This window comes from Leptodactylus fuscus, chromosome 9, assembly GCF_031893055.1.
Source record: "Leptodactylus fuscus isolate aLepFus1 chromosome 9, aLepFus1.hap2, whole genome shotgun sequence".
In the NCBI taxonomy this organism is placed as follows: domain Eukaryota; kingdom Metazoa; phylum Chordata; class Amphibia; order Anura; family Leptodactylidae; genus Leptodactylus; species Leptodactylus fuscus.
Window position 1 is genome coordinate 77,023,035 of NC_134273.1, and position 21,182 is coordinate 77,044,216.

Sequence of the window (21,182 nt, forward strand, 5' to 3'; positions counted from 1 at the left end):
CCAGTACCGTAGCTCTTTACAGTCAGAAGGGCGTTCCTGACAGTCTGTCAAGAACGTCCTTCTCCACAGCAGCGCCTATCGTGCTGTATCAGTGCTCACAGTGCTCTTCCATAGACGAGTATTATCAGAAGGGGAGGGGGCCACTACTTCCCGCTCACACTGTACCGGGACCGAAAGCTCTTTACACGGGGCACAGATCAGGAAAGCTTTCCAGCCGTATATAGAACTGCCTGTTCCCCAATCCTTGAAAGGTCCATTTTAACCAGTTGGCAGAAGCCTCCTTACTCCACCCCTCTGGTACAGATTTTTATTGGGGTCCCGGAACTTCATTTTACACCATTGAGCCCAGCAGTGGCACCCCCCCAAAATCAGACACCTATACCTATCCTGTGTCCATCTTAGGAAACCCCTTTAATGTGACTATTTGGTATATTGTGCATTAATGATTCTACTCCATTTCCCCCATCCGCCCCCTGCCTGCCCCGCACTTCTCATATTGGGTTCCAAAAAAAGAATAGTAGTTCTAAAGTATATGAAATAAATAGTAATGTAAGGAAGGTGAATATTATAATATAATATCTTATTGGCTTCCCCTAGAGACCTGTGAATTATTGACACCTGTACATCATCATCCTTGGTGTAAGGAGCCGGAAGGATCTGTTCTCAAGTACAAAACTATCTTAGTATGACATAGAAAATGAAGTACGAGACGTGTGGGAAGTGGGACGTGTTCCTCAAAGTGAAAAACACAAAACTTTGCTATTAAAGGGATTGTCCGGAATAGCATAGAAAGCAATTGCCTCACCGATCCCTGCACAGCTTCTGATCCAAGTAGAGAGGGACGAACTCCCCAAGATTCGATTTGTTTCGGGTTCGGGTGACTCAGGTTTCTGATTCTTCTTGGATGGAATAAGTTCGGATTATTCCCATCAGGGCAAATCATCACTGATAGCGCTACGTGTTCCTCCCATGGAGATTAATGGAATCTGCCGAAACAGTGTAGCACTTCACCTTTATGGGAGTTATGGAAACAGTGTGGAACAACAACCTATAGCCATAACATCCAACCTGGCAGTCAGGGCTTGTAACCATAAATTACATAAATTATTTATTCATTCATTTTCATCGCATAGAACAGATCTTCAAAGTAGACATGTTTCTTAAAGGGACCATCTATCTGTTTAAATCAGGGAGGTTTTTTTATGACCAACACAAATTTTTCAAGACTTTATCTTTCTACTTTATTAGATTTTCCACATGGTTACATATATTCAATAAATCCTAAATACCTGCAGTTTTCACACTGACAACTAAGCCTAATAATAGGCTGACACATCCGTTTCTGTAGAGATCACTTTTCATCACAATACCATCACAGACAGGACTATAATGAAAGGTAGCAACTTTATTATAGGATCCACCATTCACAATAGGTGACGTCACAGCTTATCCCTGCACAATAACCTCCACACGGGTCGCAGAGCATGCCCACAACACTCTCCCATAGAAGTAAATGAGCCATCTACAGACTATTGTGTCTCTGGTTCATGTGACAGCTGTAAAACCTATTTCTAAATGCCATTAGCAGCAGTGCAGGTAAGATGGCCGTCCTTATAATCATATACAGAAAATAGAATTAAAGAAATCTACAAAAAGTTTAGAAAAATTTAAGGAGCTTCACTATGTGATTTTAGTAAAAAGAATATAAGCGACACATTCCCTTTAAGTGGTCTTGAGAGCAGGACCAATGGGAGGAATAGGAGCCAGGGTTTCGGATACGGTAGAAATATCGGTCAGTTTGATCTTCTCCTCGTTGTTTTGCATGGACTTCCATCTCCTCGCCCCGGACTTGGTGTTATATTCATAAGTGTTCCCTGTGACTGATATAAGAGAATAGATTGTAATAGACTCTGTGATAGAGGGGGCCGGGGGGGGGGGGGGGGGGCGAAGGAAACAAAGAATCGGAAAAATGGTCACAGAACTTTCTATTTCGTTTGTTATTTTGTATTTCTTTATGTCAATATTTTGAAATAACAATAAACAGCAATATAAACATTTCTGAAAGGCGGGGTGAGTGAGTGGGTGCGGGTTTCCCTTTCGGAGATGTCCTCTAGTCTACAAATTTGGTGAGTTTTGTCGGAGAGCAGAGGCGGACCTGTTGAGGCATTGTGGTGTAGGGGTATTACATTTACAAACACAGACTGTCACCTGTCAAAGGAAATTTTCCAGCTCTAATATGTTGAGGGAGACCTACACCTCGGCCCTTGCTTATAGGCCCAGTCATAGCTGCAAACATTGCGACCCCTATAGTTATGCCAATGTATGTTATTGCAGCTCGTCCCCATTCACTTCAATAGAACTATGCTGTAAGGCTGCGTTCACACGGAGTAACGCTCCGCTCATTCTGACATGTAAACGTGTCAGAGTGAGTGCAGTAGAACAGAATCCCATTGACTTTAGCGGTCTTACGCGCGCTACCCATTGAACTCAATGGGAGGCTTTTTTACCTATTGCTTTCAATGTCATAGTGTAAGACCGAACCCATTGAAGTCAATGGGATTCTGTTTTACTGCGCTCACTCTGACACGTGTTTACGTGTCAGAATGAGCGGAGCTTTACTCCGTGTGAACGCAGCCTAATACCACATACGACCCATGCACAGAAGAAAGCCACGTGGCTTGTTATATGTTAAATGGTAAGTGAAATGAAACCCCAAAATCCAATTCACCTGGATCCACGGCCTCCCCGTCAAAAACAGCTTCAAAGGTTGTTGTTTCCTAAAAGTGATAAAAAACAAGTCTATACAATATATTCATATCATTTCATGGGCCTGCTATACACAGTGCGCATCTTATAGATACATGACTAAGTAGTAACAGATGACAACAATCATACGTAGCCCCTACTACCGCCCCCTACAGAGCTGTCACTCATCTGCGGCAAAGCAATGCAACATGACTGAAATAAAATCCACAAGGACGTAAAACACAACTCACTGTTATCACTTCCACGTTCTCTTTTTTCGTTCCTAAATATTATAAAAGAAATAAGTATCAAAACAGGCTTGAAGACAGATTTATGGAGACTGGCATTACTAAAGCTGGTCTTTATAGCCCTGGAGCTGGCAGAGGAGGCACCTCAGATATAAATGGGGCAACCAATATTTCATGGTCATTTACACCAGATATGGCCCCGCCTCCTGCACACATTCGCCATGGTCCTTTTCAGGGAAGTGGCAATGACTGCAAAGATCTTAAAATGATGCAAATTTTTGCATCATTTCATGTTTTTGTAAACAAATTGCAACTTTTTATGTTCTGCAAGACAAATTGAATATATATCTGAATTGTAGAGGGGCGGACACTTACCTGGTTTGTAAGTCTTGACTCTGTCAGGGATAAAACATAGTAAAGTTAGTTTTGACTCCACTTAGCAGAACACACAGGACACTCAGGGTCGATTTCTTACCTCTTTTTGGAAACCCTGCTCCTTGCCTTATGGCACAGGGCCTTTATATTGCCGTATTTCCAAATCAGGTGACATGCCCATGCCAGGAGAGCAGCGAGGAACACAGCCATGAGGGTTAACAGAAAGGGCACGTACCAGGCCGAGGGGTCGTAGGTGTTGACACTCTTGTCTACTATTGTTAATCCTTTTCTTTTCTGTAAACCAAGGATATGATCTAAATGATGTTACGTATCTTCCCATGTAATAAGTTGTGCTCATAGACACTGCCCTGTCCCTTTATATTCCAATCTACTGCCATTGTAAAGCTGTGGCTTCTATTCGGCGGCGGCGGACTGTCCCTCTGGAGGACTTGAGGGTCCTGACCAATAGAAGACCTGGCCTGTTTATGATGCCACGTCTTTTGGGGGGGGTCAGTGCTAAAGCCTGTGATTGGGCCTCACGTGGGGTGTACTGGTGCTTCAAGTCACTGCTGAGACCGAATCACAGGCCTCAGCAGTGACCCCCCGGGGAGTGTGACGCCAATCGTAGACCTGAAGAGGTAGTGGCGTAACTAGGAATGGCGGGGCCCCGTGGCGAACTTTTGACATGGCCCCCCCCCCAACCGACACCGAAGACCTCGACCGACCCCCTCCTACGTATTCCTGCGCGTTCTATTATGCCCCATAGTGGCCCCTGCACACAGTATTATCCCCATAGTGGCCCCTGCATACAGTATTATCCCCATAGTGGCCCCTGCACACAGTATTATCCCCATAGTGGCCCCTGCACACAGTATTATCCCCATATTGGCCCCTGCATACAGTATTATCCCCATAGTGGCCCCTGCACACAGTATTATCCCCATAGTGGCCCCTGCATACAGTATTATCCCCATAGTGGCCCCTGCATACAGTATTATCCCCATAGTGGCCCCTGCATACAGTATTATCCCCATAGTGGCCCCTGCACACAGTATCATGTCCCTCAGTGGCCCCTGCACACAGTATTATCCCCATAGTGGCCCCTGCAAACAGTATTATGCCCCATAGTGGCCCCTGCACACAGTATTATGTCCCTCAGGGGCCCCTGCACACAGTATTATGTCCCTTAGTGGCCCCTGCACACAGTATTATGCCCTATAGTGGCCCCTGCACACAGTATTATCCCCCATCGTGGCCCCTGCACATCATATTATCCCCCATAGTGGCCCCTACACACAGTATTATCCCCCATAGTGGCCCCTGCAAACAGTATTATGCCCCATAGTGGCCCCTGCACACAGTATTATGTCCCTCAGGGGCCCCTGCACACAGTATTATGTCCCTTAGTGGCCCCTGCACACAGTATTATGCCCTATAGTGGCCCCTGCACACAGTATTATCCCCCATCGTGGCCCCTGCACATCATATTATCCCCCATAGTGGCCCCTACACACAGTATTATGCCCCATAGTGGCCCCTGCACACAGTATTATATCCCATAGTGGCCCCTGCACACAGTATTATTCCCCATAGTGGCCCCTGCAAACAGTATTATCCCCCATAGGGGCCCCTGCACACAGTATTATCCCCCATAGTGGCTCCTGCACACAGCATTATGTCCCTTAGTGGCCCCTTCACACAGTATTATGCCCCATAGTGGCCCCTGCAAACAGTATTATCCCCCATAGTGGCCCCTGCACACAGTATTATCCCCCTTAGGGGCCCCTGCACACAGTATTATCCCCCATAGTGGACACCCATAAACAATTATTATACTCTGGGGTCTTTTCAGACCCCAGAGTATAATAATCGGAGACCCAGGGGGAGAAAAACATAAAAAGCTACTGTTACTTACTTGTCCCCCGGCTCCTACGCTGTCTTCTCCGCTGCCGTCCTTCTTCAATGACATCAGACGTCACATGACCCAGGACACAGGCCGGGTTCATGTGACGTCAGAGACGTCAAAAAGGACTTCAGGAACGAGGCCTGGCAGGATCGTGGAGAGGTAAGTAACATGTTTTTTATGTTTCTTACCTCTTCCAGGACGCCAATCATTATACTCGGGGGTCCGAAAAGACCCCCGAGTATAATGATAGCAGCAGTTGCAGCTGTCACCGGGCCCCTAATGTCCCGGGCCCTGTGGCAGCTGCCTCTGCTGCGATGGTGGTAGTTACGCCACTGTGAAGAGGAAGTTGAACAATGTGAGGATGCCCAGGAGAGGTGAGTATAAGTGTTTGTCGTCTTTGCCACCTCCTCTGGGCCCCCACATATTATACTTTACTATATACTATATATACACTTTATATAATTTATACGGCCAGCTAGAGTATACAACTGACTAGGGGTCTCCTATGACACTTACATAGTAGTCCGTTGTCGGTGGCGCCGGTGTATTTGTTCGGACTACACGTATCAGTATCATGGTGGTCCCCGTCCTTGGCAGTTGAACGCGATCATTCTTTAGGTTATCGTCTATGACGTGGACCACCAGGTTGTAGCTCTGCTGGCTGTCAGCGCCATTGTCAAAATCAAAAGGGGTCTTCACAATGAGTTTAGGGTTATGAGAGCCGTGGGTGGGATCAAATGCAAAGTGATTATTAATGTTTCCTGGGAAGAAGACAGAGAATAGATTATTAAGACGTTGCCTTTGTTCCTCAATGATTTGCTATATCTTGCTGGGGATGAGGTGCACATGATAAATGAACCACAACTATAGCAAAAAATGTCCTAAATGTTACACTTTTCTGAGAGGTTGTGTAGACTGTAAATGCTCACAAAGCTGATAAGTGAGGACAGTCAGCGTCCCTGGTTAATACTACTGGAACTCGATAACGGAACGGAAGAATAGGAATTGGAGCTCCGTCTACCTGAAGCTATTTCAAATCTCATGTCGGTGTCGTTCGAGTCCCGATCTTTGCAGTTGAGCCTGAAGTTGTTGATGTTTATCCCTGCGGTGATGTTGTCATAGACGATGGCGGTGTACCTGGATGGTCTGCACATCGGGGCCTCGTCATTCTCTTCTATTATATCAATGTTCACCTAATAGAAATAATACAAAAATGAGAATATGATGACCTCTGGATGGTTTAGCGTCCTGTGATAGGAGACTTGTATAGCGGCTGTGCTTTGTATTGCAGCCATTTGAATGGGGCTGAGCTATAGCATGGCCATGTGACCAATGGATGTGATGTTACTGCCTGAGAAGTGGAAGTAGAGCTCAAATTCATAGTCCCAGATATAAAATGTATACCTTTATTTCCGTTAGAGCTCTTTTCTTATACAGAGCTCCAAATCCTTGTAATGAGTTAGATTTAGTAGTCTGCAGCCACCACTAGAGGGAGCTCATTGCATACACTTCATACATTACACTCAATGATAAAACTGTACACGGTAACTCCTATAGTGCCCGTAGTGATGGTTGAAGGCAGAACAAATATATCAGTTAAAGGGAGTTATCCCGCTATAGGATCGGTGGAGGTCTGACCACCGATCTGATGGAGCACCAGGCCGAGCATGCACCCTGCCATTCCATTCAAGGGAACTACCAGAGATAGCCGAGTACATAGAAAATATCCAAGTTCGGCCTAGCAATCAGGTTGGGAGAACTGGATTCCCGTTCTAAAGATTGGTTGGGGTCTGACCACTCATGAAGGGAATAACAACCCCTTAGGTCTATGGGGCACTGTTATTAAAATAGTCTTAAAGCACAACGGTCTTAGTCACCCATCGCAACCAATCACAGCACAGCTTTCATTTTTCAGGCGCAGAATACAAAATGAAAGCTGCGCTGTGATTGGTGGCTTTGGGCGACTAAGGCTCAGCTCGTCTCTTAGACCATTTGGTTTATGCAGAGGGTTTGGTGCTCTGTATCGGAACAGCGGCGCTTTAATAGCTCTAAAGATATATTCGGAAATATACCAGCGCAGAATGTCGCACTCGATAGGAGTCAGTTCTGGGCTCTTTGTCCAGTGGATATCCGTAGACATTGACAAGTGATCACATTTACACCTCGGCCACATTAAATATGGCTCCCGAGCATGGCCGGGTAACATCCTCCGCCCTGCAGAATGATTCAGCTTATTGATTCATGAGGCAGCGCTCGGCGCTGAACTAACAAATGAGAAATAACTTACTGCCAAGACGCCGGATCTATAAATCGAAATGCAAACTGCAATTGCTACCCCGGAGCCATCGCCATAGCAACCGCAGGAAAATGCCATATTATGAGAATAACGTGTAATAACAAACGCTGCTCGTAGCGATGTCTCATGTAACACGGGTGACTGACTGAGAATCTCCAAACCGCCACATAACGAAGTCTCCGGCCGTGTATCTGTTTGGTCTGATTTGTAATACACCCATAACTATAAAAATGTGTAGTAATGTTCTTTCCCTTTTACAAATTAAAGGGGTGGCCCACTTTGGACAATCGTTTGTTTGTGAGAAAGTGTTGGAACTTGTAGAAAAGAGATACAATCAGCTGAGCAACCTCACAACAGGTGTTAAATTTCCCTACAGCACTCCCGGAGGAGACATTGAGAATTACACCATTTACTTTTAAAGGGGTTTTAATGGAGTGGCAGTCATGCATGCATCCCGATACTACGTTCAATGTCTATGAGGCTCACAGAAGCCACATGGAATATCCTCTATAATATAAGGAATAAGTCAATTTATTTTATTGTTTCTTCTCAGTTTAAAAATAATAATCTTGCACGGCGCAGCAATGCAGAAAATACGGATATCTGATCAGCAGTTCATATATCATACTCATATTAATACAATAATCGCTTTACTTACTGTTGCCAGAGCATTTCGTGGTCTGACGGCGTCGCAGTCCGTGGCCTCAATCACCAATTCGTACTTCACTTCAACTTCAAAATCCAACTGAGTCACAAGTTCTATGATTCCCGATGTCGGGTGTATCCAAAATTTATTAACAACATCGGTGTTGCCTTCTCGTATCTTATATGATATGCAACTTGGAAGATCTTTGTCTGTAGCGCTTACTTGACCCACTATGGTGCGAGCTTTAAACAGCAGAATAGTACGGGTTTAGTTTATGAGTACATTTTGGCTGGATGTAACATTGTGGTGCCATGGGCTATGCTGTAACAATACCCTCACAAGAGGATTGCCGGCTCAAGTGACATGATATAACTTTTGGCCAGGGATTGTCACACTAACAGAAGTCAATATAAACATTATGTGTCCTGTTACAAATTGTACTGTAGGAGAGTTACTCAATACTCACCTCTCTCCTCTGGCAGGATGACATGTGATCCTGGTGGCCTAGTGAACTCTGCTGTTCTATATGCATTTCAGCTCTGCTAGGTTTCTGTGTTGAATTGATCAGCTATACTCTGCTTCACCACCAAAGCTAAGACTCCTGAGGAGTTCTGCTATATAGCCCCGTCTTCCCTAGAAGTTCCTAGATTAGTGTACAGGTCAGTACTACCGGTCCTAGTACCGATATCATCTAGCCCTCTGCTATTGTGAACCACCTGGTCAAGTTTGTCTCATGTAGTTCTAGGTATTTGTGGTACTGCTGGCTATCCATTACTATGTCCTGCCTTGATCTTCAGTTTCCAAATTGCTCTCCTGACACTGACCCTTGCCTACATTTATTAATATAGTACGTTTCACTCCTGCTATAGTGACAACATTCTAGTCCTACTCTGGTAAGTATCTTCTTCTGCTATGACCCCCATCCAGTGATGTGACCCAAACCTCTCCTGGACAATGCTCATTGTATCTCCTACATTGTACCCTGGCCTGCTTCGAGTATATCTTGGTTCTATCTTAGGACTACTCTGGGTCATTACTCCTGGGGTCCCCTGGTTAAGTCTAAGGTCTACTCTTGGTTGTTGCTCCTTGTGTTTCTTGGTTCCATCCAAGGCCTACTCCTGGACACTGTACCTGGTGTCTCCTGGTGCCATCCAAGGCCTACTCCTGGTCACTACTCCAGATGTCTCTTGGGTCCTTTCAAGGCCTACTTCTTATTTTTGCTGCTTCTTATGTCTCCTGTTCTGTCCATGGTTTTCTCCTTGCTGCTCTACTACACAACTATGAACTCAACTCTGCTATAACACAAATAACACAAATGAGCCCTCCCTGTCAGATACTGAACCATCTGGATATCTGAATCCTGATCTCTGCCTCATGACTATATCCTCTGTATATAATAAAGTAATATTTGACTATAACAGGATACCGTGATCAAAAGTTGTGCATTATATCTAATATTGTCCACTGCCCCATTGGGTCACAACAACCATCATGTGATTTTAGACACAATTGGAATTTAACTTATCTACAGTTTTGATGTGTGATTATTTCTTGCACCAAACATGAGCTACAGTGTTTTGCTCATGTTTAGAAAAGTGGTAACAATGGGTTGAGACCAAGGTGGGCCGGAGGGCAGTTCCTGACTTGTGTGGATTTCAATTCTGGAAGGCCAGAGCATCTTAATAAGACACAGTTAGTCCCAGAGGAGGAATGGATTAAAGCTGGCATACAGAACGGCAGTCTTAATAAAATCCCCCCAATGTATCCTATTCCTTATGTATCCGGGGTCATTGCAATAGTGTAGCCCAGGTTACATAGTCTATGTATACATTTGGAAGTGAATGGCGATTTCCTACCTTCAGATGTTTCACGCACAGTGAATTTATATGTTACTGGATCAAACTGTGGATCAAAATTGTTGACAGGAGTCACAGATACGATTATTGTTGCAGTCACTGAAAAAAAGATAAATAGATAGATAGATAGATAGATAGATAGATAGATAAATAGATAGATAGATATGAGTCCATAGCAGCTAAGGAAGAAAAGAAAGAAAGAAAGAAAGAAAGAAAGAAAGAAAGAAAGAAAGAAAGAAAGAAAGAAAGAAAGAAAGAAAGAAAAGAAAAGAAAAGAAAAGAAAAGAAAAGAAAAGAAAAGAAAAGAAAAGAAAAGAAAAGAAAAGAAAAGAAAAGAAAAGAAAAGAAAGACTTCAGGATCATTTAGTTCTCTGTGCAGAGTGATATTCATTCACTGATGTAGATTATGTAGCCTGATCGTGGTTGGGAGGAAGGACTTCTGATAGCACTCCTTCTTACACTGAGGGCAAAGCAGTCGGTCATTTACAGTACTGCCAAGTGCTGTCACAGTCTCATACATGGGGTGGGATTTATTCTCCCGCATGGAGCACACCACGGACAGTGTTCTTCTGTCACCCACCACCTCTACTGGGTCCAGGGGGCTCCCCAGGACAAAGCTTAGATAGATAGATAGATAGATAGATAGATAGATAGATAGATAGATAGATGATAGATAGATAGATAGATAGATAGATAGATAGATAGATAGATAGACAGATAGATGATAGATAGATAGATAGATAGATAGATAGATAGATAGATAGATAGATAGATAGATACTGTGATTCAGTGGCAACCTTTGAAGGATCAAGGGATTCTATCAAAGCAATGCAAAATATTCCCTATCTAAGCACAAGACATCACTCAAACCTGCAGATATTGATTCCTTCTAGAAGATGTCGGTATCACAGGAATTCTATCCTTTCAACAAGTGTTCTTACCCTCCGTGCAGAGCGGTGCAAACATATATCAGAGAGCAGGAATACTGTATACAGTGCAGGCTGGGGCTATCCTCACAGGTAATAAAACATTGAATAAAAGCCGGTATCTGGGCTGGATCCAGGGGGGCCTTGTAAACATCATGATGGGCTCTGGCGGGGCTGACTTCACCTTCATTTTACTTGATGCCATGAACACTCTGTACTTCGCTCCGGATCTAGATTCCTCTCCTTCCATTACATACATGCTATGCATACAGTCATGGTCCATGGTGCAAGACGCAGAGGGAGACAATTTTCAAAGAAATATTTTGTATCAGATCTCTGCTTGCTGTTGTCACATTGTATCAGATCTCTTGCTGTTGTTACATTGTATGAGATCTCTGCTTTCTGTTGTTACAATGCATCAGAGCCCTGTACATATATTACTGTATATAAGATAGATAGATAGATAGATAGATAGATAGATAGATAGATAGATAGATAGATAGATAGGATGAATCTATATATTTACCAGTGTGTGGTGTATCTGGCGAGTCGGACACTGACATCATCATCTCATAGGTGGTGACCGGATCTGTGTCATATATCAGATTTTTGTTTACCTAGTAATACAATGAAATAGGCGAAAAGTGACGCAAATTCTTATATACAAAAAGTACAATTATATTTAAGACATTTAGACAGATGAATACAGCTCTGGGGCATTGTGCAGAAATAATACAAGTGAGGCGGATTAAGATACATTCACATCTGCACTTTCTTTTCCGTTTTTCTACTCCGCGAAGAAGTGTCCGAAACTTAAAAGTGTTGACTGCATTGGATGCAATCCATACTTCTTAGAAGGGTCCTTTGACATTAGGATGATCCCAAAGTGCCCCCCTGTTGTGAGGGACCCCCAACCATTATTGTGATCTATGGGGAGACCAGTCAGTAAGAGCTCTATTCCCCCACAGCACCACCACAGGGGAAATAAAGAATTACACCATGGCCATTCAAATCAATGGGATGTCTGTGTAATGCAGGACAGGATAAGTCCTCCAGAGAAAGAAACCCTCTTTGTAAGCGCACTTTCCAGTCTGACAGTAGGTTTATGAGTGTATGAAATAGGTTTATATATTAGAGAACCGCTTTAAAATCCACAAATAGGTTATAAACTAGATAACCGGCTGGATAAGACACTCACTTGTATAGTAGGTGAATTGGCCGCCGTCTGCTGGAATAATTTATCCACGCCAATCGGACCGCTGTGGGGTTTATATACCAGAGGATTCGGAGGGATGTCTGGATCATGACAATTCAGGGTGGCGACTATGGTGTCTTTGGTAATGGGCTCTGGTTCTACAAAACTGAATACACAATATATAAGTGGTGCAATAATCAGATCTATCCTTGGATTATCCTGGAATTTCCTGCAAGCTACATGTAAAGGTGTAATATAGAGTGAGAAAACCCTGCAGGTCGATAGGAACTTGGTATGGTGCTACCCAATTGCCTGGCAGTCTGCAGAAGTTGGCAAGTCACCCTAGAGCCAGGATAGATTGGTAATAGATATATATAATGGATAAACAGCCGGGTGATAGATGATATATGTATATACACTCACCTGTACATATACGGATCACAGAATGGGGGGTTGTCATTGATAGGAAGAATATTCGCCGTCGCTAAGATTGAGGTGCACTTATTGTCTTTGTCACATACTTTCACAGCGTAGGACTGTACACTAACAAACCCCGCCATCTCGCTGTCCATCTTGGACATAATGACCACCGTACCTTTCTCTGTTAAGCAGAAATAATAGTAACGTCACATATTTCCCTGTGTTACTAGCGAGTGAGGGTATTAAAGAGGAACTTTCACCAACTCTTATCCATAAACTGATTTCTCTAATTTCACCTTTGCTAATAGAAAAATAAGGATTTCCAGGGTCCAGCAGAAAAGTAAGATCATTCATCTGGTCGGCGTCGGTGGCGGTGCAGGTGTTCACCGTCGTTCCAATCGGAAGCTCCTCATTTAGCTCAATGGTCACCGTGTTCCCAGAGATTTGTGTCTGTGTGGCGGTCCCAGCTGTCGTGATGCTGTAAAATCTAGTAAAGGAGAATATTCATCATTGACCGCTCCATCACTGATCACAGGGGAGTGCTATAGGGGTAACAGCTGCGCCCCCTAATACCCGACTGGACCCCACAATAAATACTTACACACACGTCAATGAGGGGTCGTTGTCATTCACATTTGTGATATGGATGATTATTTTTGCAGACTTTGAAAGAGAACCGTCAGTAATGCTCACTGTGATGGTGTAACTGCGGGAAGTAATAGAATACCACAAGTATTACACACTGTACAGCATCAAATACAGAGAATTACAACATCACTGTATACATTGTATCAATAGCAGGGGTGTAACTTGAGGGGGTGCATTGGCATCGGGGCCCAGGAGCTCCATAAGCACTGGCATCAGTATTGAGATTGCAGCTTCCATCTGGCCCATAAACCAAGGAGACCCACAGATAATCAAAAGATTGTACCGGGACCCAATTAGCTGGAGGAAAAAAGTGACTACAAGTACATCTGTCACATACATGAGCTGTCTATTGATTTCAATGGACACTGTGTAATGCCTCACCTTCCCTGTGGTGGCGCTGCAGAGGAATTAAAGGGGTCATCCAGCCTCCAAAAATGATCTGTAAATCCATCCACAGCAGTGCTAAATACTTCCTTCTCCCCTGTGCGCCCTTCGTGTGTCCCTATTTTACTTACTGCTCCCTGATTCTGTGGACAAACTACATTTCCCATGATTCATCTGCCTAATCTCACTCTCTGTGTGCCCCTCCCTTCACTACTCGCCCTTGCAATGAAATCACAGATAATAAATCAATCCGACATCCGAGGTCATGTGCTGCTGCGATGTTTCATCTGCTGGCTGCACTACACACAGGGAGGGGTAGTGAGCTTGCAAATGAGACTTCACAGCCGAGGCCAATGACCTGAAAATAAATCAGATAAACAGTGCTGAATTTAAACAGGATATATATGAGGAAGTCTTTTCTATTGATGTATCCTGTTATTTGGCCCATATACTTAAAAAAAAAATAAAAAAAAAAAATAAAAAAAATAACCCTTTAAATACTTGTTACCCCATTTTACCAAAGATTGCTACTGATCACTGGGGTTACAAAACTGAGTCTCCCTGTCATCAGCTTTGTTTCAGAAACTGATAAAATAATAGATTTTTCACCCAATATTTACCTTTTTCTATTACTTTCATAATCAAACATTTCGGTAGTAATGATGGTTCCCGTGTGGTCGATCTGAAATCCCGAATTTCCAGGAGAGATTGTGACAGAATACTGGTGAGAGAGGAACAGGTGAAATTAAAACTCGATCCAAACATTTATCCATATAGAATAGTAATAGTAAGACTGGTCATAGTGTTATCAAACTTTTATCCTGCTGAAGACAGGTCGGGGGGGGGGGGAAGCTCCTGCTGCAGACAGAGCGAGGGGGGAGGCTCCTGCTGCAGACAGAGCAAGGGGGGAGGCTCCTGCTGCAGTCAGGGTGGGGGGGAGGCTCCTGCTGCAGGCAGAGCAAGGGGGGGAGGCTCCTGCTGCAGACAGAACAAGGGGGGAGGCTCCTGCTGCAATCAGGGTGGGGGGAGGCTCCTGCTGCAGACAGAACAAGGGGGGAGGCTCCTGCTGCAATCAAGGTAGGGGGGAGGCTCCTGCTGCAGGCAGAGCAAGGGGAGAGGCTCCTGCTGCAGCCAGTTATCTAACAGCCAGACATAGGACTATGAGGAGAAAGAAGAGGACATGTCTGAGCACCTGGGACACACTGATAAGATTTCACAGTATACCTCTTAGTTTTAACTGTAATATAAGACAAAATAGGATCCAAGAATTGATGTTATCATATCCTTGTGCATCTTCTATTTTTAGTGTCCCTTTCGAGAAATGTATTGGATGCCACATGGAATAGTGATCTATTATATTATCCAATATTGTACAAGATGATTTCCTTCCTATTTCCTATCTAAGACATTGTGTTAGGAATATTAATTGCAGATTTTCCTCCTTCCGCTCAGCCCTATCAGGCGTACTTCTCCTTTAAGAAGGTCCTGCTGCTCATAAACCCCCTTTTTTCCATGGCTGGTATGATATGGTGTTACTTTGGTTGGCATAAATAATTATACGTTGCTGGCGATGATATTTCACATTATGAGCCGCACATTATTCACAATAAGATATTATGTTTACCTAATGGCTTTGCAATAATGCGCAATTAAGTGACAAAGTACCTGTGGATGAGTGACGTCGCCGTGGGTCTCCTAGTAACACGCGGATACACCACACATGTACTAAACCAAGATGTGCTCAGGAAACAAAGGCAATGAATAGCAAAGTCATCGACTGTGCCAACTACTGCCCTGTACAATGACATCCACCAGATTAGTAAACCGTCACATGGTCACCATGTAATGCTTCATCTCCCCTGTATGAGGCTTAGGGACTCACCCGCCTGACCTCATGCTGAGGCTAAGTTTACACCTGCACTGCAGTGTCCAGCCAGTGGCGTAACTAGGAAGGGCGGGGCCCTGTGACGGATTTCTGTGGGGACACCCGGACCCTGCACAGATCAGCTGTTGCAGCAGCCTCCAGGTGCTTGGAGCTGTTAAAGGATGGTATAGAACAGAGGTAGGGAACGTACGGCTCTCCAGCTGTTGCAAAACTACAACTCCCAGCATGCATACTTGCTCTGCTGTTCTTGCAACTCTCATGGAAGTGAATGGAGCATGTTGGGAATTGCAGTTTCACAGCAGCTGGAGAGCTGAAGGTTCCCTACTCCTGGTATAGAATTTGCAGCATCTCCCATATGCAAGTTATAGGAGCGGAGAGGCAGCTGTGTCCACTGCATAGTGGCGGTTCTGGGTGCTGCATGAACTGCCTGTCCTATAGCACCTTCCAGGACCCGGAGGCTGTTGCAAGTGCCATCCTATGTGGGGTCCCGGGTGTTCCAATGGATAAGACATCAGTATGAAAAATCAATTTGGGGCCGGACAACCCCTTTAATGCTAATGGATTATGTTGCAAGGGGATAGGAACACCCATTTGTCAGCTTAATCATTTCCAGGAGGAGTAACAGAGGAAAATTCACAAGCAAATTTATTCAAGGTTTGAGTCAAGAGATGGGGAAAAAATTCTCAGAACCCGGTGAAAATGACAGTATTGAGTAATAGACGCTGTATGGCTGTCACCTGCAGAACATCTCGGTCGGGGTCCTTGGCCGCCACTTTGTAGATGACTGTGGATACCGGAGTATTTTCAGGAATATAAACCTCTGCCTCTGTTGGGAAGAAATGACTGTGTCACCACATGGGTAACCTACCTGCAGATGGCGCTGTATATATACACAGAGTGGGGCTTATTACCCCAAATGTTTCTTTGTTACTTGTCAATGCGTAATCCCTGGGGTTCCTCCTGTAGGGCTCCTGTAACCTTCCCTTGCACACCGGTTGTCATGACCAGGAACCTATATAGGAAACAGCATTTTGCACTGGGCACCTCCAGCCTCACTCCAGGATTTAGTAAGAGTGTCGCTTTAAAAGGAGTCACTCTACCCCAACATACAAACCAGCCCTGCAGATACATCTGTTAGGGTCACCGGAATCAAATGGTGTTTTCCCCTTGTGAATCGCTACCTCCATTACTGAGCTATCGGTGTCAAAATGCAAATAAGCTATTTGGAGCGATGACAACAATAGCTCCCCCGAAGCTGCATTCATAATTCTGCAAGCTTCCAAGCTAATGTTCTGCATGTAGTAAATCTTTCTGCTGAACGGAATTCTAGGAAGTTCAGTCTTTACGCGAGACATTATAGACGCCGAGCTAAACTGTTAGGGGATTTCTAATGGCTGTCAACTGGTTCCAGGAGAAGAAAGTAAGTCACTGACAAGACTGGAAATAATGCAAAAATCTCCACTACAAAATCTGCATGTTCCATTTCTAACCGTTCTTCCTCTGTGCTCAGGCTGATATATTTTATCTTTGATTTATAGATTTGTGCATTTTATTTGGAATACATTTTGCTTTATCTAAATAAGCGCAGACAATTCTGTTCTCATTTCCTACAATATATGTATACCAGTTATATTCCTATATAACAAGCATAGAAACAGTCTACCTGCCCCCCACCACTAGGGGCACTCATGAGCTTACTGCACACTCTTATACTGTACATTGAGCTCAATAAACACTCAGTATGCAGTAAGCTCCTAAGCTCCCCCTAGTGATGGCTGCAGCTAACCAGAATGTTATCATTTATATCAGTTATACAATCATGTCAATGCTGTATGGTTGCAGATAACATTTTCAATCCTCCTGCAGGACACCCCAAGTGGTAGGCAGGTTGTACCTTTTTCAGCCAGGGTCCCGGTGAACATTGGGGGTTTGTTGACTTTAGAAATCTCGATGACAATGGACTGAGTGGCCGTGCTGCCTTTACTGTCTTCTACAAGGATTTGAAGGGTGTATAATGGGACGGCTTCAAAGTCCAGCTTAGGGGTATTGGTGGTTATTAACTACGGGAAGAATTAGGGCAAAGAAAATCAATCCATACACATATCTAATATAGACTTGTCTGTATATCTATTATCTATTATGTATCTATCAATTATCTATGTATCATCTCATATCTATCACTTCAGAAACTATTTATTTTATATTTGTGAAATAACTATGTTCTGTTCAATGATCTATCACATCTATCTATCTATCTATCTATCTATCTATCTCCTATCTATCTATCTATCTATCTATCTATCTCCTATCTATCTATCTATCTATCTATCTATCTCCTATCTATCTATCTATCTATCTATCTATCTATCTATCTATCTATCTATCTCCTATCAATCTATCTATCTATCTCTCTGATATCTATCTATCTATCTATCTATCTATCTATCTCCTATCTATCTATCTATCTATCTATCTATCTATCTATCTCCTATCTATCTATCTATCTATCTATCTCTCTGATATCTATCTATCTATCTATCTATCTATCTATCTATCTATCTCCTATCTATCTATCTATCTATCTATCTATCTATCTATCTATCTATCTATCTATCTCCTATCTATCTATCATCTATCTATCTATCTATCTATCTATCTATCTATCTATCTCCTATCTATCTATCTATCTATCTATCTATCTATCTCTCTGATATCTATCTATCTATCTATCTATCTATCTCCTATCTATCTATCTATCTATCTATCTATCTATCTATCTATCTATCTATCTCCTATCTATCTATCTATCTATCTATCTATCTATCTATCTCCTATCTATCTATCTCCTATCTATCTATCTATCTATCTATCTATCTATCTATTTATCTCTCTGATATCTATCTATATATCTATGTATCTATCTCCTATCTATCTCCTATCTATCTATCTATCTATCTATCTATCTATCTATCTATCTATCTATCTATCTGATATCCCTCTCACTTCTTCTATCTATCCAATGATAAAGATATTTTATTTCTCTCCCCTTGCCCTCACGGCCATGGACTATTTCCTATGACTCCCGTCGCCGCCTCTGTCGCTGTGCTCGGCCTCTATTATATATACATGTACAGTTTCAGGCTAGGTAATGTTACAAAGGAACAGCTTGCCCCCTAATCCCTTAGATCCACAACCTGTTCATCATCTTTCCTGAATTATGTTAATTGTTAGCATAGAGAAGTCGACATGGGAAATAAATTCAAGTTAAACTGAATCTACATAGAAAAATGATCCGAGGCCACCGAGCAATCTGCAGCGGTGAAAATACTGAAACTCAAGAAACTTTGAACCTAATTAAAGTATTATATGATCGGAGTCAATAGAAACGTCTGATTCTTAAAGGGATTGTGCAGGATTAGAGAAACATGACTGCTGTCTACCCAAAACAGCGACACCCCTGTCCACAGGTTGTGTCTAGTATTGCAGTTTAACTTCATTAAAATATATTAAATTGAGCTGCAATACCACACACAACCTGTGCACAGGTGTGGTGCTGTTTCTTAAAGAAAGTCGCCATGTTCTTTTCCAACTCCTTTATTAGAGACATAGAAAGTTTTTCGTACCTCCCAGTAATTGACGGCTTTCGGAATAATGGTGAAGGGATGTATCACCGGATTTGAGTTCACTATAAAAGGCGCTCCGACTATTGAATCATGCAACGCAGCGGTTGCAGTTATCCTTGCCACCAGCGTGCTTCGAGGGGCATTCTCAGGAAGGGTCACATTGTTAGGTAGAGATAACCTTGGAGCAGAAAAAATGACTGGTAAGGAAAAAAACAGCAAGATTAGAAGTAAGAAGAACATTAAGATATAAGAAATTCTGAATGAATAGAATGGAGACTCCAGTTTAGGGTCCTCTTCATGACAGATTATGGCCTCAAAGACCATCTTGCACTTTGGAGGACCCAGTATGTCTGTGCGTTATGGGTTTCAAAGAGTATTGTGTAGTACCCCATTTCTCCTGCGGGAGCGCTGTAGTGTAACTGAACACTTGTTGGCAGCTTCTACCACAGATTAAGTTTATTACCAGGAGACCCCTCTAACCTCGAACCAATGAAAGTCTAACGATACTTGTCCATGGACCCCTGGCGTCTCCATAATATTGGGATATTATCTCTTGGGGAATCAGGGGGACGCGTAGTCCAAAGTGACCTGATTGTTTATGAAAGAGGTAATAGGAGTTTACAGTATACTGCAATAGATTAGCATTGCTGTATATTGTATAGATCAGAACCCCCAAAGGTTCAAACCCACAAGGGAGTCTAAAAAATTTTTTAAAAAAGAGATATACTGGTACATTATAACATAAGCTCCAGAATTAAATGAACCCGAAGTGGATAAAGTGTTTTGTAAAGTTGTTAATGAAAAGTCAGAAATAGTGCCCCCTATGTGTTATTCATAATAATGGTGTCTTTTTATGCACTTAAAGGGCCCCCCGCCCTTTAAGGTGTAACTGCTATAGTTACCCCTACCTGCTATAGTTACCCCTACTTGCTATAGTTACCCCTACTTGCTATAGTTACCCCTAACTGCTATAGTTACCCCTACCAGCGACCAGCTACATAGTAAACTGAACCATAAGCATAACCTCTATACACTAACCTGGGTATAAGCAGAACAATACCGCCAATAGTAGTACGCTCATCCTGATATTACCGTACAGCAAGGCTGTGTGCCGGGAATGTACAATACTGACACACTCATGGGCACATGGCAATTATATGCTTTATTACATTTAGGATGGCACTCCTTCCAGGACCCAACAGACCTCACAAGGTGTGTTTTGGACGCAGACACAAGTAATGAGCAACTAAAGTGTTTATTGAGTCCAACACGACTATATGATCTGGGGATTGAGAGCAGATGAAGCGTTACACTACAAACATCTCATCTGCCATACAATGAAACACTTACAAAACATGAAACCACATTATGACTGTAATACTACGCCAGGCTAGTCTCTGCATGTTAGTATTATCCAGCACCGACATCATATAGCATGGAGGAAGGAGGAAGCGGCCCCCGTGGACAAGGTGCAATCCCACCCTGGACAGATCCCCTCTGGGAAGTCTCATCATAAAATAAACTTCCAAGGGTTTTCCACTCTCTATGCACATTGTAATGTTGTCCGGCAGCACACGGAGTCCCATTGCAGATTGGCCTTTGAAGAATTTTCTTAAAAGTTTTTGGGCTTCAAATTGGTAAAATAGTCAAAATGTTTCTCCTTAGTACCTTTATATTATGAAGAGTGTTCACTAATATTTTGGGGGATTTCTGAATTCTAACCCCATGACTGTTCCTGCGCAGTGGCGTAACTAGGAATGGCGGGGCCCAGTGGCGAACTTTTGACACGGACCCCCCCCCGACTCCGAAGACCTCGACCAACTGACACCCCCCGCATTCCTGCGCGCTCTATTATGCCCCCCCCCATAGTGGCCCCTACACACAGTATTATCCCCCATAGTGGCCCCTGCACACAGTATTACGCCCCATAGTGGCCCCTGCACACAGTATTATCCCCCATAGTGGCCCCTGCACACAGTATTATCCCCCATAGTGGCCCCTGCACACAGTATTATCCCCCATAGTGGCC

At 43.3% G+C, this 21,182-nt stretch overlaps 1 protein-coding gene across 1 annotated transcript; it reads right to left on the bottom strand.

Annotated features, from left to right (window-relative positions):
• Window positions 1-1,722: 1,722 nt before the first annotated feature.
• On the bottom strand, window positions 1,723-20,234 carry LOC142217949 (cadherin-related family member 3-like). Its single transcript, XM_075286289.1, has 21 exons — window positions 20,192-20,234; window positions 19,154-19,350; window positions 17,425-17,590; window positions 16,960-16,967; window positions 16,536-16,542; window positions 16,268-16,356; window positions 14,266-14,366; window positions 13,215-13,319; window positions 12,910-13,100; window positions 12,617-12,794; window positions 12,197-12,359; window positions 11,525-11,615; window positions 10,073-10,171; window positions 8,229-8,458; window positions 6,296-6,467; window positions 5,791-6,035; window positions 3,469-3,662; window positions 3,369-3,388; window positions 2,997-3,028; window positions 2,729-2,777; window positions 1,723-1,880 (listed from the first exon to the last, which is right to left on the bottom strand). The coding sequence occupies exons 1-21, from the start codon at window positions 20,232-20,234 to the stop codon at window positions 1,723-1,725; spliced, it is 2,538 nt and encodes an 845-aa protein (XP_075142390.1).
• Window positions 20,235-21,182: the final 948 nt, after the last annotated feature.